Source organism: Fukomys damarensis, unplaced genomic scaffold (assembly GCF_012274545.1).
Source record: "Fukomys damarensis isolate Sample0158 unplaced genomic scaffold, DMR_v1.0_HiC HiC_scaffold_23, whole genome shotgun sequence".
Classification (NCBI taxonomy): Eukaryota; Metazoa; Chordata; class Mammalia; order Rodentia; family Bathyergidae; genus Fukomys; species Fukomys damarensis.
In genome coordinates this window covers 24467059-24484487 of record NW_022900935.1, presented here as the reverse complement: position 1 = coordinate 24484487, position 17429 = coordinate 24467059, and the positions used below count along the sequence as shown (strand labels likewise).

General features: G+C 49.5%; 2 protein-coding genes across 3 annotated transcripts in view; one reads left to right on the top strand and one right to left on the bottom strand.

Moving 5' to 3' along the window:
- The window catches only part of Tmem53 (transmembrane protein 53), a 34321-nt gene extending 24561 nt beyond the window's left edge, over positions 1-9760 (top strand). For both annotated transcript variants that reach the window (XM_010610137.3, XM_010610138.3), the window contains exons 2-3: positions 5085-5206; positions 9063-9760. In XM_010610137.3, the coding sequence (XP_010608439.1) occupies positions 5085-5206; positions 9063-9716 (776 nt within the window). In that variant the 3' untranslated portion in view covers positions 9717-9760. The remainder of the gene's footprint in view (positions 1-5084; positions 5207-9062) is intronic.
- Positions 9761-12729: 2969 nt separating this feature from the next.
- The window catches only part of Rnf220 (ring finger protein 220), a 219074-nt gene continuing 214374 nt past the window's right edge, over positions 12730-17429 (bottom strand). Inside the window, exons 13-15 of the mRNA XM_033767379.1 lie at positions 14078-14186; positions 13880-13954; positions 12730-13166 (exon numbers count right to left, since the gene is read on the bottom strand). Coding sequence (XP_033623270.1) covers positions 13095-13166; positions 13880-13954; positions 14078-14186 — 256 coding nt within the window. The 3' untranslated portion in view covers positions 12730-13094. The remainder of the gene's footprint in view (positions 13167-13879; positions 13955-14077; positions 14187-17429) is intronic.

The following is a 17429-nucleotide window of genomic DNA, read 5'->3' as shown; positions in this document are numbered from 1 at the left end:
GCTTGTATATCTTCTTTGGAGATATATTCAAATCCTTTTCTCATTTTGCTCCATTTTATGGATTGTTTTTTCACTTTATTTTTTAACTCTTTTCTTTTCCCTTCACCCTGTCTTTCTTTCTCTCCCCCACCCCTCTTTCTTTCTTCTGACAGGGTTTTGCAACATACTCAGGGCTGACCCTGAACTCTCTGTGTGGCCCAGCCTCAGCCTTCCAAGTGCTATGTGTTGGATTACAGGTGTGCTCCATCAGATCTGCTGGCCAACATCCCCGGGGCTTTTGTGCTGAGCTACATCCCCAAATCATTTTTATTTTGAAACAGGGTTGGTAGATTACCCAGGTTGGACTTGAACTTTCAATTTTTTTCAATTTTCCTGCCTTCACTTTTCAGAGTGCTAGAATTATAATGGTTCTTTTTGAAGTACAAAAGTTGTTTAACTTTGTTGAAATCCTATTTTATCAGTTTTATTTGTTATTCCTTGCTTTCTTGATGTCACATTTAACAAACTATTGCCTAATTCAAGGTTACAAAGATTTACTGTTTTTTTTCTGAGATTTATAGTTTTAGCTTTTACATTTATGTCTATGATCTGCTTAATGTTTTATGGAATATTTCTATATGATCTAACATTTTTTGTAGAAGTGGAGTTACTAAGTCAAAAGTTATGTGTTTTTGAGACTTTTTAATGGTACTAGGGATTGAACATAAGGTTTTAAACATAGTTTCTATTTGACCCAGACATTCTACTTACAGATATATCACCAGGTGTCTTACTTTTCTCCTTGCTGAGACAAAAAACACCTGATACCCAAGTTAAAGGAGAAAAGGTTTACCTGGCACACAGTTTGTAGAGGCTTCAGTCCATAGATGGCTGGCTACAAGGCAGAGTGGTGTGGCACAGGGCATAGAAGAGGAGAAACAGTTCATGGCAGGTAGAAGGCACAAAAACAGCAAGCAGCAAGTGATAAACAGTGACCACAGGAGCCTCCTTTCTATCCAATATATTCTATCCATGCTACTTACCTTTTGGGCAGGTAACACTCACACCCAGGATGGGTCACCCTTAATCCTAGCATCATACCATGAATCAATTCCAACATCACATCTTTTTTTTTTTTTTTTTTTGTACTGGGGATTGGACTCTGGACCTTCCACTTGCAAGGCAGGCAGCAACACCACTGAGCTAAGTCCCCGGCCCAGCATCACATCTTTAATCCCAGCATCATACACTCTAGACTCAGCCACCCCCAAAAGCAGGGTCTCACTATGTAGTTCAGGCTGGCCTTCAACTTACTGTGTAGCCCAGATTGACCTCAACTTGGTGGCAGTCCTCCTGCCTCAGCCTCCCAAATGCTGGGATTAACAGTTGTATGCCACCATGCCCATCTCAAGCTGATCTTTACAATTAAGATACCTGAATTTGGATTCCAATTTAACTGCTTACTAGATGCATAACCTTTTCTATGTAACTTGCTATCTCTTTGTCTCTATTTTTCATCTGTAAAATTAGAATAATAGCTCCTTATTCACAGGGTTGTGAAGATTAAACTTAGGATAGCACTTGACAAATAATACTCTATTATTCTTTTTTTCTTTATTGAGACAAACGTGCAATAGTTTAGGTACAAAGTGTGCTTGTACATGGTTGTTTGCTCTGGGTCACGGTAAGTCTTGGAACAGAGTAGGAGCCTGAGCCAGGGACCAAAGTCTTCGGTGATTGCAGCATAGTCACCAGAGGCTGTGAGTTAGCAGCAAGAGGGGGGAAGGTGATGTGGCCACTGGGTTGGCAAGAGAGGAGCTGGGGCTGTGCAAGAGGGCCAGGAACCAGGGTCTGGATGTGGCAGCCCATAACGGTAGCCACAGCAGTTACTTTTATTACTCTGGAAAGGGCGGTGGGGAACAAGGTGCCAGCGCTTTCTCCTTAGATCCATCCTTCACTTTGCCACCATGTGTTTATTCACTCAGCACACAGTGACTGAGTGCCCACCCAGGTGGGCCACTAGGAATGCCATGATAAACATGACAGACCCTGCTTGCTACCTTCACAGAACCTGCTGGGTCAGGGGAGAGAGACCGAAGTTAAACAGATAATTGTGTGAGTCATTGGTTAGTCCTGATTGCATCTTGCCACTTTTCCATTTCAAAATCTTCATTCATTCTCCACTCCTGTGGTTTAAAACCCTGACTACTAAACAGGGAATCAGTATTGCTTCAGTACTGGGGATTGAACCCAGGGCCTTACATATTCTAGGCAAGTGCTCTACTCTTTTTTGTTTTTGTTTTTTGGTACCAGGGATCAAACTTGGGACCTTGTTTTGGCAAAGCAAGTGGCAGAACCACTGAGCTAAATCCCCGGCCCTAAGTGCTCTACTCTTGACCCATATCCCCAAGCCCTTTTTACTTTATTTTGAGACAAGGTCTCACAAAGTGGCCCAGGCTGGTCTTGAACTTGTGATCTTCCCGCTTCAGCCTTCCAAGTAGCTGGGATTATAGGCCACTGTACCAGCCTCCAATTCTGCTCTCAGAAGTCTTTCTGCCCATTGCCATATCTTCTTTGGGCCAGGCTCTAACACCCTCAGCACTCCTTGCTGTACCCCAGATGGACTATGACATCTCTTCTGCGCCCTTCCTTCTCTGCTCATGCCCTCCACTGCAGCAAATGTGTCTTCCTTTGGGAAACCTTTCCTGGTCACTGTCATTTCCCCATGGCACAATGGGTTTTCTGGGATTCTAGCACTGCAACATAGAATCAGGCCCCGGCAGGGGGAAGGGGTGTCAGGGCGTGAGTTAGGAATGCAGAGTGAAGAGCAGGGCATTGGGAAGGGCACGTGGAAAGGGAGTGGGAGGTTCCCATGGCAGGAAGAGGACCTTTGGCCCAAGAGTGACCTCCACTGCCTGACTGGAGAGTGGATGGATGTGTTCTTCCCCTTTGAGAATGTCAGTTAGGGAAAGTGGGCCCTGGGAGTTTGCAGCATGCCTGAGATACCAGTCTTCATGGAGATGCTTTTCTGATAGAAAGTTATTTCTGCCAAAGATGCCAGCAAAACCAGGCAAATCTGGTGCAAAGCAGGGTTACAGATTGGAAAGAAGGGCAATTTTGGAGACCGATTAGAATGTTTTAACCTTCTGGGATTGGGAATGCCCCATCTCTGCTCATGGGACTGGCACTGTCATTCTGCAGCTACTAATAAGTGTGACCTCCCTTGGCAGCCTGCTGTGTATTTGAGAAATCCCAAAGCCCTTTGCTGGTATCTCAGTGGGGGACATTGGGAGGGCTCCCGTTGGCTGGGGGAGGGGAGCCTATTCTCAGATAGCTGCACAGAGAGGCGAGAGAGCCTGATCGCAGCTCTCAGGAATCCAGTGCACCTCAAGTTCAGTAGATCCAAACAGCAGCTATATAGTTGACTACCTCAGCCTGAGCTTTGAGGCAGGCAAGGTTGGGCTGATATTGCCTCTTCCCTAGAAAGGTGGGGGCAGGCGAAGAGGAAGACAGGGAGACGAAGGCTGAGAAAGGTGATGAGAACATTTGACACCACCAAGTTAGATGCAGGCCAAGGCCAGTGTCAGTACAGGCTGAAGAGCTGGCAGGTGTTGGTGAGGGACTGAGGCCCTGGCAGCTCCTGCTCTAGGCTGAGTTGTAACTGGCCTAGGATCCCCGTGTGTGCAGGCAGTTAATCTCTGAAGGCCAGAGTCCCTGCTACGAGGGAGCAAGAACATTGAACTTTTCAATCACATTAATTTTCACAGGAAATTGTCTTCCTTTTGTCTAGAGGGTAGTGATTTATATTTACCATCCTCTTAACTAGCCTGGAAATTTACTGTTGCCAGGTCACTACCGTTATCCATAAATTTCAGGGTGGCAGCTGAGAATGGCCAAGTGGCTTGGTCCTTGGAAAGGTGTGTACCGGCTCTTTTGGGAGAGCAGACGTCTAGGTGTAGACGGTGCTTGCACAGATGTCCCCAGGTGGGTGGCCATTCACTTCTCGGGGGAGTGAGATGACATCTGTTGTAGGAGGTTGCAGGGAGGCCTCTTGAAAAGCAGCCGTGGTAGAGGCCTTGGGCTTGAGCCTCTCTGCACATCACTGAAGGAGCCATGCTTCCAGCTGTGGACTGGGCCCCAGAAGGACAACAGAGCTTAGGGCGGGAAGCATGGGTCATTCCCAAACTCTGTGACTGGCAGCGAGCCCTTTAACCTCAGCCTGCCTCAGTTTCCTCATCCAGAGTAAGAGTACCTGCCTATTAGTGTTAGAAGGTTAAACCTCAGTATATATAGGCTGTGTTGTTTTCTTTCTTTTCTTTTTTATTTTTTTGGTTGTGTTATTTTCTGATGGGACAGGATAGGAGGCTTAGTATGGGTCAGAGTCAAGTCTCTCACGTCTCTGCTTATACTGTCCTCTCTGTTTCTCCTCCTAAGACCTTCTTCCTACATCTGTTCATGGAATTAGAACTGAGGCTGGCAAACTTTTCTGTAAAGGGTTAGTAATATTTTAGGCTACATGAGCCATGTTGGCCTCTGTTGAACTACTCAGTGCTGCTGGGTTTAGTGTGATAGTAACCATAGGCAATAAATAAAGTAGACAGGCATGGATGTGTTCCAGTAAATCTTTATTTGTGGGCACACACATTTACATTTCATATAGCTTTTCATATATTGCAAAACTATTATTATTCTTTTTGAAACTATTTAAAATGTTAAGGCCATTTTAGTGCATAGGCCATACAGAAACAGGTACTGGGCCTCATTGGGCCCATGGGTCATGGTTGACCCCGCATTGACCCCTGGGTTGGGGGAAGTTGCCTGGAGAAAATATTCACTTTGCCCTCCTGGACTATTTTTGTGCAGCTAAGGAAAGGTGCCCTCATGTGGGTTTTCCAGTGTTACTACAATGCCTCCTGAGAGATCTGCAAAGGCAGTTGGGGCAGAAGGACAAAGGCAGGAGTCCTGTGGGAACCTGGGGCACAGCTGCCGGGGGAGGCCTGGGCCTAGTGCTCTTCGTTCCCTGCCTCCAGACACTGTGGTGCCTGCTCTGGGTTGGCCAGAGCCCCATCCTACCTCTCATGTTGACTGTCACGTCTGTGTTGCAGAGGACAGCCCCGGCCAAGGTGGGAAGGAAGCAAGGACGCGGCAGCCTGTGGTGATTCTCTTGGGCTGGGGTGGCTGCAGGGACAAGAATCTTGCCAAGTACAGCGCCATCTACTATAAAAGGGTGAGTACTCCTAGCAGTGGTTACCCTGACACCTTTGCAGGCAACTCTGAGCCTCTGACTGCCTTATCTCGGAGCTGCAGTGAAGGCTGACCTCTGGCAGGCCTAGGAATAGAGTCCAGAGTAGCTTCTGAGGAAGACCATGGGGTCGTGGGGACTTTGGCAGGGTTATCTGTCTTTGCTGCCAGCTCTGTGTCTCAGTGTGGCCCTCAGTTCCCCCACCTGCTTCCCCTTCCTCCCTTTCTGGTGTTTTATATTCCTGGACTTCCTCTTTTTCTGACTAGGTAAGTTTCTGATTCAGGACTGACCAGGGCACCTTTAACATGCCCAGAGTCATAGGGCCTCTTGGAGAGGAGTCATCTTTTTTTTAAGCTGCACCAAGAATTGGATATGTAGGTAATGGTACTTGGGGAGAGCTATCAGAGGGCCTGGTTGTATTTTGGAGGCTTCTTTTATAACCTTGGCCTCTGGCTTTGCTCTTCCCTGCCATGCCCTTCTCAGGCCAGATCTCCCTGGCAGGGGAACCATTGTAGACAGCCCCAGCTGCTAGCTAGAAGCCCCAGGCTGAGCAGTGGATCTCACCTGGGAGAAAGGCCAGCCAGTGCCTCCTTCCTCAGCCTCCCTTCACTGGCCCATGTCTGTATTCTGCCCACAGTGTGTGGAGGTCCTGGAATGAGAGAAGGGTTGGGGGAGAAAAGTAGAGTTTTTTTTTTGTGTGTGTGTGATACTAGGAATTGGACCTGTAGTAGGCAAGTGATCCCACTGAGCTACTTCCCTAGCCCCCACCCCGCCTTTTGGTACCCGGGATCAAACTTGGGTCCTTGCACTTGTGAGGCAGGTGGTGGCACCACTGAGCTAAATCCTCTACCCTCCCTAGGCCTTTTTTAATTTTAAGAGTGTCTCACTTAAGTTGTTAATTTGTCCAGGGTTACCTCCAACTCAGTCTTCCTGCTTCAGCCTCCTCAGTATCTGGGGATTATGGGCATGTGCCACTGTATCGGGCAGAAATGTAGTTTTGAGTTTGTAGCCTTCTCAGACCAATAAGTTGGTCCTCTGGTGTTGTCTTTTGCAGATTTCCTCACTCTACAGATAGTTTTACCTTCTGAATTCCACCCACTGGCTGGACTTGTTCTTCTGGCTTCTGCATTAGACTAAGATCCTTGAGGGTAGGAGGAGTAGGAATCGTTGAGTGTGCCTAGAACAGAGAAGGCAAGAAAGTGTGTCTAGAGTCAGCCTGGGTGGGGGCGCTGAGGGGATTTGTACAGGGGTGTGATGTTGTATTTGCCATCCGGAAAGCCCCTCACTGTGGAGTAGGGGAGGGTGTGGGGGTGCTGGGAGCCAGATCAAGTTGGCAGGGGCTTGCGGTGACTCAGGCAGGGGAGGGTCAGGACCTTTGGGTGATAATATAGGTGGAAGGAGGTGCTGGATAGAGGAGATTTTTGGGATGTAGAATAGTAGGTTAATGAGAGATTGGAATGGGCACACGGAGGAGTCCAGGGTCATGCCTGGTTTCTGCCTTGGGCACTTTCTGGGTAGAGACAGTTTTTTTTTTTTGTTTTGGGTTTCTGCCTTGGGCACTTTCTGGGTAGAGAGTTTCTTTTTGTTTTGGGTTTTTTTTTGGGGGGGGGTACAGGGAATCGAATTCAGGGCTTCACACTTGCCAGGCAGGCACTGTGCCATTGAGCTACATCCCTGGCCCCTAGAGGGGGTGTTTTTGAGACAGGAGCATCTGAAGCAAATCCATAGGTTCTAGGGCAGATGAGATCCCCAGAGAACGTGGAAAGAGAAAGAAGTGGGCCTGATATGGTCCCGAGAAACCCACACTAGGAAGATGAAGGGAATTCTATGAGGAAAAGAAGTATGGCCAGGGCCACACAGGAAAACTCTGGAGTGTGTGACAGAATCCACAGAAAGAGACTGGGAAATTAGTCATCACAGAGGAAGGGAGTGAAGGTGTGATACAGGCAGAAGGCACTGGGGAGAAAGCGGATGGAGCAAGGTCTCGGGGAAGGCAGAGGGGCTGAAGTTGCAGGGTTGGTAGAGGGCGGCCTTGGAAAGGAGGAGGCTGGGACTCCTGGGAAGGGTGGGTTGGGGGGCAGAAAAACACCTGTAGCCCTAAGCTCCAGTACTTCATTATTTCAAAGAAAACAAAAATGCTATATTATCCCACCCAGACCTGACTTCTGCTTACACCTTAGGGTAGGTGTCACCTTCCAGGTTCTTCATGTATGTATCTTCTCTTTGCCTAAAGAAGATCTATTGAGCATACTGGTTTGTAGCCTTTTCTTTTTAAATCATGATCTCCGCCGTCTCATGGTAATAAATTTTCATCTCATCTAGTTTCCTAGTCCATGTTGAGATGCCTAAATTGTCCCCAAAGCGTCCTTTATAGCCGATTTGCTCAAACTAGGAGCCAAGCTAAGATTATGCATTGCATCTGGTTCTTTTGTTCCTTAAGCCCCTTTTCTCATGATTAAAAGTTTCTTTTTTTTGACTTACTAAAGAGACTGGGCTACAAGGGAGTATTTCTAAGAGTGTATAATCTCAAGTGCTGCCTGAAGAAAAGTGCAGTGGGGACTGAAAGGCTTGACCCTTTAGGAATGTGCGTGACCTTATGTGATATCCCTTCCTCAGAGTCTCTGGAGCTACAGGGCCTGGTAAGTCAGGGGGCTATGGCAGGTGCCTCAGCTGACCATCGTGTTGGGCTGTAGGTCATTCAGGAACTATAATTTTCTGCTTGTTGTTGCTGCTATAACTGATCACCCCTACTATTTATTGGTTGAGAGTTTTACTTTGTACTGGGTGCTGCTTTGGTCACTTGAGATACATTTTTTTCCATTTAATTTCTACTGTAACCTTATGGGATGGTTGCTATCCAAATTATAGACGGGAATGCAAACTCAGAAAGAAGCAGCAAATTGCTGTTTGTCCATGTTGTTACTAAGTGGTAGGACCAGAAATTAAAGCCATACCTGTCTGACCCCAGAGCCTTATCACCTCAGATTTCCCCCGACAAAGGGTACTTAGCTCTAGAACAGGGTAAAGAGAGGGGCTTAGGACCCAGGCAAGGTAGCTTTTTCTTCCTTTTCTATCTAGAAAGGGACCCTTCTGAAGGTTATGGGGTGTACTTGGCCTGGGGACTAGCCTAAAGAGAGTTTGGGTTTAGATTTTAGAATCTGAGAAACAACAATATTTACTGTATTTGGAATTCTAAGGTGAGTGTGAAGAGTGATTGTAGACTTGGGAACCAGAAAGAGTTGGGGGTCAGGCCTCTGAATACTGACAGTATCCATGCCTAGGGAAGAAATGGGGCCTCAGAAGTGACCAGAGGTGGATAGGAGGTGGCCTTGGCTCAGCAGTGGCCTCTGGCAGTCAAGCTGTGGCCTGCAGGTTCCCCTCCTGGTGTTGGTTTCATGGAGATACCTACTAGTGTCTGGGAGGTTAGTGACAGTGAGGGTAGAGTCACTGCGGCAGTAGCCAAGCAGCCTGGCCTCACATGTGCAGGGTCTGGGGTGGAGGTGTGGGGAGGGGAGGTGTGGAAAACTGTGTGAAGTCTCCTGGTCAATCCAGATGTCTCCAAAACATGCTCCCAGTCTAGGCCTCAAATACCTTCCAGGCTGAGGGGTGTGGCCAGCATGAAGCAGTGAGCCCAACAGCGGGCCCTGAGTATATCTTCCACTCTGGAAGGGCACCGGTATCAGTGAGTAGTGGGCTGGCCCCTGGTAGAAGCAGGGCCTGAAGCATTGTCGGACTCTGTGGGCGCCGTGGAAGTTGGGCTTGTTGGGCCCCTGGGACTTAGCTTGTACCCGCCTCACCCCAGCATCCCTGGGGACTGACTAGTCCTCTCTCCTCTCCCCAGGGCTGCATCGTGATCCGATACACGGCCCCATGGCACATGGTCTTCTTCTCTGAGTCCCTGGGAATCCCTTCACTTCGTGTGTTGGCCCAGAAGCTGCTTGAGCTGCTCTTTGATTACGAGATTGAGAGGAAGCCCCTACTTTTCCATGTGTTCAGCAACGCTGGTGCCATGGTGTACCGCTATGTGCTCGAGCTCCTGCAGACGCACGGGCGCTTCTGCCACCTGCGTGTGGTGGGTGCCATCTTTGACAGTGGTCCTGGTGATAGCAACCTAGTAGGGGCTCTACGGGCCCTATCAGTCATCCTGGAGCACCGACCTGCCATGCTGCGCCTGTTGCTTCAGGTGGCCTTCGCTCTGGTGGCAGTCCTGTTCCACATCCTGCTTGCACCACTCACTGCCCTCTTCCACACCCACTTTTATCACAGGCTACAGGATGCAAGCTCCCTCTGGCCTGAGCTCTACCTCTACTCGAGGGCTGATGAGGTAGTCCAGGCCAGGGATGTGGAACGCATGGTGGAGGTGCGCATGGCCCACCAGGTCCTGGTGCGTTCTGTGGACTTTGTGTCGTCTGCACATGTCAGCCACCTCCGTGACTACCCTACTTACTACTCGAGCCTCTGTGTCGACTTCATGCACAACTGTGTCCAGTCCTGAGGTCCTGCTCCAGAAATAAATGCCTGACAGCTTCCTCAGCTACATCTGTCCTGGGGGCATGCTGGTGTTCTGCTTACCTAGGATCCTAGAGGTGGGAATGCCTGAGTGGGTTTCTGTGGCAGTCTTAGTTGTTTGGATAAGTACAGTAGTTAGGCTGCAGGTTCCTGTGACTTTCAGGCTATAAAAGGTTAAAAAATCCAGGAGAAGGTTAAGGATAAATTTGAATTGATTTTTAAAAAAAACAATGTGGTAAGAACTCATGGTATCTATGGTCTTAAAAATCCAAGTGTAAACTGGGTGTCATGGCACATGCCTGTAATCTCAGCACTATGGGAGGCTGAGGTGAGAGGATTACAAATTAATGCCCAACCTGAGCAAAAAACAATAAGGTGTGGGGATATAGCTCAGTGCAAAGGCTCTGGGTTTTATCCCTAGGGGGGAAAAATCCAAGCACACACTATAAGCGCAGTGTTGTGTAGCAGTTCTCACGAACTTAATCATCTTGCATAACTGAAACTTTATACCTGTGGCTAGTTTCCATTTCCTGAATGGAAGTTCAGCTTTATGGTGAGGTTCCAGAGGGCAGGGGAGGAACTGTGGTCTCTGCTCCAGTAGGGCAAACCCTCATTACGTAAGCATTGTCCCTGTGGATTTCACGTGCTCATTCACTCAGAGGAGGTTCCTTTGACCTCCTGGAGCTGGATCCTGTGGTAGATGCCAGATGAGAAGCTGAGGCTGCAGGGGTTCAGGGCTTGCCAAACTCCACCACACTTAGCTCAGAGTCTACTGGGTCTGGGAAAGTTGCAAGCTGTGTCAGGGAGGGGCAGGTGGACTGGGGAGCAGGAAGGCAGCTGTGCTGTAATGGGAGCTACAATGAATTAACCCTGCCACCTTTAAGACCAGAACCAGATTAAGGGGATTTTGGGTTGAAATAGCAAACATCTACATCTCCTTGATACTCTCTAGGCAGTAGGAGCTTATAAACTATTATTCTGCAAGTCATTGTTGTACAGTACTGGCACGTTGTAGGTATTTAATAAATACTTGGAACTTACTTGGAGCCAGGGTAGGTTTTGAAACTATGGCAGGCAGTGAAGATGGCTAGAAATCTGAGTGGGACCCAAGCCCTGATATTCTCAGGGGTGATGGACTCCCTGTCCCCCGAGCCAAGCTCCATCTGTAGTGCATCAGCCCTTTGGGACGCCTCCTTCTGTGTCTGCATTCTCAATCCTGGCCAACAGGTGGCAGTGCTGCCCATGCCATGAGACAGCTCAAGGGTTCCCACAGCGGGGGCAGGCTTCAAAATGCCCTCACTCTGGGTTAATGTATCCTATTAGAGTACATATGGCCCCTAGGATGGGAATAACCAGCCATCGAGGCCCTAGAGCCCAAGGCAGAGAGGAGATGGTAGACACATAAAAAGACAGCCGGACAAACTGAGAATTATGAACCCCTTCATCTCCACTGCCTTCACTTCCTCCCAGGCTTCCACACCTGGCCCTTTCCCAGATCCTCAGCCATCACTGAACTTCACGACAGAGGTCACATGAATTCCTTGTGATCTCAGGCCCCAAGATACAGATCTTCAGGGCATTGAGTGCCACCAAATTGGGGATCGGGCTGTGCAAGGCCTTTGCTGGGCTCCAACCATGGACTGCTTGTCTTCTGTGCCTCCGGGTGTAGAGGCAGGAGCAAACTAGACTGACTTTGGTAGGACCCATTATGGGCATCCCAGAAGTGGGTGTCAGAGGCAGGGATGTGGGAAGATTGGGGTGGGTGTGGCTGAGAATGTGTCAAATAGTTTGGAGTCATGGACTCTTGAACCCTTCCCTTTTAGCGGAATCTAATTTTCTCACGTATTTCTGAGTTGTGCAGCTTTGGCACCTGGCCCATTGGTTGCTGATCTGCCTCACTGGCAGTGGGGAGCTGTGGAATGACCAGCAAAGCTCTCCGTTTCTAGTGCCAGTGGCCCAGCTGCAGCCCCTAACTTGGGGGGTCCACTGTAGATAGAAGTTTGTTTCCACTGGAGGGAGGACAGGCACTAGCTACCTTGGGCTGCTGGCATTAGGACAATAATAAAAACCTGGGAAGCTGATGGTGATCCGTTGTGATCCCTGGCACATTTCAAGGGGCCAGAAAGGGATAGGCTAAGGCTTGTTTTCACCCAAGCTTGCAGCTGCTCCGGACTTAGGTCAGGGGGATAGAACTTGTATCCCCTCTGTACCCCCAAGCTCTGACCTCTTCTGTGATTAATGAGCTGACGATTCTGCATCAATAAGGAATTAACCTAGAGCCCCTACCCATCAATAGCCAAGAGCCCAGATCCTAGGCCCTACCCCCATCCCAGCCAGAATGCTCCAGGGCCCCTGAGCAGACCAACTCTGCTGGGGCTTCACACACCTATAGCAAAGTCCTTCCCTCCACACTGCTCCCCCGAGTTAACCCTCTATCTGCCTCAGTCCATTCCCCGGCTATCATCCCCCACTCCCCCAACATATATACGCAGGCAGCAGCTGTTTACATTGGTTTAATCCATGTCAAATGTAGTTTACAAAGGGAAAGGACAAGTACCTTTGTATAGAATATACAGACACAGCATCACACCATGGGGCGCACAGGAGGGGCAGGGAGACAACTTTCCCCTGGGAACAGCAGCTGCACTTCCAGGAATGGTTCTTAGCAAAAGGATGGGCACCCAGGTGCAGCCTCAGCCAGCCCAGACCTCAGCCTCTGCTTCAGGCGTGGGTCCTAGTTCCTGCCCCATCCCAACTCCTCCTGAAAAGCCCCATGAGCTAAGACTAAGGAGATCATGTCCCTCGGGGCAGGTGCCCCATGTCTGGGAGAAGAAATATACACCACCGAACACTGAGCACACGGGAGAGGGAGAGGCGGAGGCAGGCAACCCAAGAGGTGGATGGGCCGAGCCCCCAACCAGCCCCGAGGGAGGCACTGCTTGCAGAGGTTCCTTAAAAAAAGAAGAAAATCATACAACTGAAGGAGAGGGCCAGAGGAAGAAGGAGTTGTCCCATTTATACACAACATTGTAAACATACACAGTCTATATTACATGTGCTTCAGTCTGGTGTTTGCGTGTCTGTCTGTCAGTCTGGGAGCTGGATCTCAGGAGTCTTGTCCCACTACTCCTGGCCGTCACCTCCCTGCCCCATCCTGGGAGCAGAGGCTGGAACAGATCTGGATGCCAAGTTTGGTGGGAGCCAACAGGTGGGGCCTGGGCCTCAGCCTCCACAGTCCTGTGTACGTGCATGTATGTACATGGGGAACCTGTGTGCAAGTATGTACAAGGGGAGAGGGTCACTGTCACACAGAGGCTCGGGGCAGGTAGGGCTGCTCAAGGCAAGGCCTGCCTGGGTGGCTGGCTCACAAGTAGATCCTCCGTAGGTCTCCGGGTGCTGTGATTGTGTTACACTGTGGGCAGAGCTTCTTGGCCCCCTGTGGGGAGAAGGAAGGGGGTCTGGTTAAATACAACAGCACAACACGGCACATCCATGTGAACAGCAGGGCCTGCAGCTGTCTCTGCACTCCTGTGTGCTGGGCTCATGGTGCCGTCAGCCAGGCCGGAGAGGCAAGGGCCGCCTCTGAGCAGGCAGGCATGCTCCTGTGTTGGGGGCCGCCAGGATCAAACCGCCTGGCCAGCCCCGCAGCGGGAGCCCCGGTAATGAGAACAAGGCTGGGTCCAGCTGTGGCTGCCGCGGCCCTAACAAGATTACACGCAGCTTTTGATCAGGACACAGAGCCCACGTCCGGGCCTTTTATTGCTGTCTCCGGGCGACATTTTAATGGCTGCTCCCAAGCGAAGAACGAAGAACGGGGCAGGAGCAGAAGGAGCTTAGTAATGGGAGGGGGAGGGGCCGAGGCCTTGGTCCTGCTTACCCACAGCCGCCGCCTCCTGACCCGGGGTCTCACCAATACATGTGGTGCACTGAGCCTTCTGGGGGTGGGGGTAGGGAGGATTTAACAGATCTGTGACGGGGAGAGAATGTAGTGAGCTTGGGTCGGGGGACAAATACTCTGGTTCTGGCTCTGTTCTTCGCGCCCATTCTTCCTTGCTCCTCACTCCATATCTCCTCCAAGGAGACACAAACACTGACATCTGGACAGTGCCCAAAGCAGCCAGCCACTCCCCGAACTCCACACCACCTCACCAAGGTCCGCAGCCAGCACTCCTCGCAGTGCACGTGCCAACACTGGATTGACGTTAGGGGCATCGAGTACGAGTCCTAGAGAGGAGGTGGGAAGAAAAGGGGTCACCAAGCCAGACCCACCCACTGAAGAGCCCAGATCACAGCGCAGAGACCCTCTCCAATCTGCTCAAGGGCACCCAGTGGTTCCATCCTACTCACCATACAGATGAGGCATTTGTAACGGTCCCCCCGAGATAGCTGCCGTTCAAGCTCCCTGACTCGAGCCTTTAGAGCCTCAAATGTGGTCACAGTTGAATCTTCGGTGATTCTGTAAAGAGGATGCACAGCTGGGTAGCACGCTGGTGTCCCCAATCTGAACCTCCAGCTCAAACTTCCCTTAATTACAGAAGCACATGTCTTAGACATCCATCCCCACCTGCTCCTTCCCCAGTGTCCCATGGCTGCAAACCTCACGCTCTAGAACTGAACTCCTCATTCTTCCTCCACTGCTACCTGATGAATTTTTTTTTGGCACTGGGGATGGGAACTCAGGACCTTGTGCTCGCAAGGCAGGCGTGGTGCCACGGAGCTAAATCCCCAGCCCGCCTGATGAATTTCTAACGACACACTGGGAATCATTCTTTTTTTTTCATTGAGTATTGGTACTTGGAGCTAAATCCCCAGCCCGCCTTGTGAATTTCTAACGACACACTGGGAATCATTCTTTTTTTTTTCATTGAGTTTATTGGTACTTTTAAAGTATACAGCACAGTTACATTTATCATTGGGATCTTGTACCTTTACATCATGTATCTTGGTTCTCATTTTTTTCCCCATGCCCCTACTCTCCCTTCACCCCCTCCTCTATTTACAAAGACTTTGTTTCCATTTTTTCCTTTTCTCCTATTTTTTCTTTTCCCTTACTGGGAATCATTCTTAACTATCCCTTCTCAGTGACCCTCAAATTCCACTTCTTCCCAACATTTCCACTACTAGTTTGGGGCTCAGGGTTTCTTCTGTGGATCACTCCACTAGCCTGACAGCCTTTCAAATGCTTCGATTTCTCTTCTTTGCCCCATTCTCCCAACACCTAGAAAAAGTTATATTTTAAAAAGCAAAGCCGATCATTTTTCTTTTCCTGAGAAATGCCCTACCAAACTCCCCCTGGTCCAAGCTCCTCTCAAACCTTTTCTATCCCTAACCAGTGCTGGGGCCTCAAAGGGCACCCTGTACTGAACTCTACCCCACAGTCTAATTTAGCTGCAAGGGCCGCTCTCTCCTCAGACAGACTGCTCACTTACCCAATATTTACTATGGATGTAAGCCCTGCTTCAGGCATGTGAGCACAAATAAACATTTGCTGAAAGAGCCAGTCCATCCATCCTCCAGGGGAAGGGTGAGAGATGTGGGGCCTGGACAGGTCCCATGTGATCTAGATCCCTTTGCCGTCGGCCTGGCCTCCCTCAAGGACTCCGTTATTTCTCCCTAGGCCTGTCTTATATGCTCACAGTCCTCAGCTTGTTATCTAAGTCCTGTGCCACAAGGACCCTACAAGGTTCTTAAATCTGGCCACACTGCTGAAGAGCAGATGCCTAGGACAATCTCAAGGATCTCTTCCATCCTTCTAAAACAAGTTAACAGGACCTGGGGAGCTCAGAGAGGGAGACAAACGTTTCCTGAAGAGTAGAAATGATGGTACTGGGGATGAGCCTTAGGGAATAATGAGAGTAATACAAATAAAATAACTAAAATTTATTAAGCACTTACTAAATGCCAGGGATTGTACTGAAAGATTGGTAATTATCTTATTTACACCTCACAAAGCCCCATGAGAAGAGTCTAATATTCCCACTTTATATGTGAAGAAACTAAAGCAAAGAAAAATTATACTGCCTGTCCAAGGTTCACGAAGATTTGGGGAGATGGGAGTCTAACATGGCAGACTAATTCTCAGACTAACTCTGAGTTGTGTGATTAAACCATCCCTCCACACTGGTTGTAAGGAGCTGGTTCTCCAGGCCCAGGAACAATAGAAACAAAGGCCAAGCGGCCCATGAACCCAGACTGGCAGGAAGGCTCACATGTTGGTAGGCAGAAGACCAAGTGAGAAATACTTGTCCAGCAGGACAAATGCCATACTTAGGGACTGAGGTTTATCTCATGGGCAGTGGGAAGTTGGATATTGGAAGGAGAGAGAGACAGAGTTACTAAGATTTAAAAGATGCATTCATCTGGGCATGGCGGTACACACCTGTAATTCCAGCACTTGGGAGGCTGAGACAGGACTGCTGAGAGTTGGAAGCCATCCTGGGCTACATAGTAAGTTCAAGGCCAGACTGAACTATCCTGACTCAAACAACAACAACAACAAAAGATGCATTCTATCAGGAAGCAAAGCCAGGTGGGCACAGAGACTGCAGGTGCAACCACACTGAGGTATGGTATGTGGGGGTTTATTCTGCCAGCTTGAGTGCCTACAGATGGTCGGTCATCACTGGATGCAAGTGGTCTTGGGGGATGTGGGCAGGCAGTGGTGAACAAAACACAACAGCAAACTTTATCTTTGAACTTTTTCTTTTAGAGTGCTAGCATCGGCACAGGATATGATTCCTTAATAGCTGTGTCTCTGTACTGGGATGCTCTAGCTCTACTACCCTATGGGTCCACGATTCTCTGCCCCTAGTTCCTTCTAGTACTGGCTGATTCCTGGGAGCTTCCACTCAATCTTCTGGCTCTGTCTAGGAAGCCTGTATCCCCCTTCCTTATAAGCACCCACACAACTGCCTTCTTCCCTGGCACTTGGTCCAATGCCTTATGTGCCACCCAAGTCTGCATTGCTAGGAGCTATGCTTTCTCTCCAAGACCAAAGGGAATTTCAAAGGTGAGAAAACCCAGGCCTACTCCAAGAACTCCACGGCCACAGTGAGGGCCAAGACACAGCTCCAGAGCCCACTTATCCTAGGTTTGCTCAGTACATACTTGGTCTCTAATCTTTGCTTTGGTGAAATGCCCAATCTTTCAGCCCCTGACTCAGTATGTCATAGCTATCCCCGAGTCCCTCCAAAGCATGGAGTGGCCAGATTTCTGAAGGAAGCCACCACATGCTGCTTTCCCCTTCTCTGGTGTGTGAAAGACCTATGGTGGGAACTCATACTCTGTGAATGAAGACAGAGGTCACAGGAACTGAAAGGCCCCAATCCTGGCTGATCCTGACCTAATGCAGACCTCTACATACAAGTGAGCCAGTCCCCAACTTGTCTCAGAGAGCCTAGCCTTCTTCTATAGCCTGTGCTCACACAGGTGGGAAAGAACTGCCTGCGGCTCCCCATGGCCTTGGGTGGATAGTATCTTCATGGATGGCCACTGGCTCTGGCCCCCACCTCCCCTTCAGGCGCCATCCCTGATTAATGATCTTGTCTTTCTGATTTATGAGCAGCCCCTCCAGACAAGGGTGGGCGCCCCTTATGGCCCCACCCGCCCCACTCAACTGGAGTAGGAGAGAATTATTAAATAAACATCCATACGTCATTCCTCCCCCCCCCCCAAGCTGGTTGCGCCGAACGTACGGCCC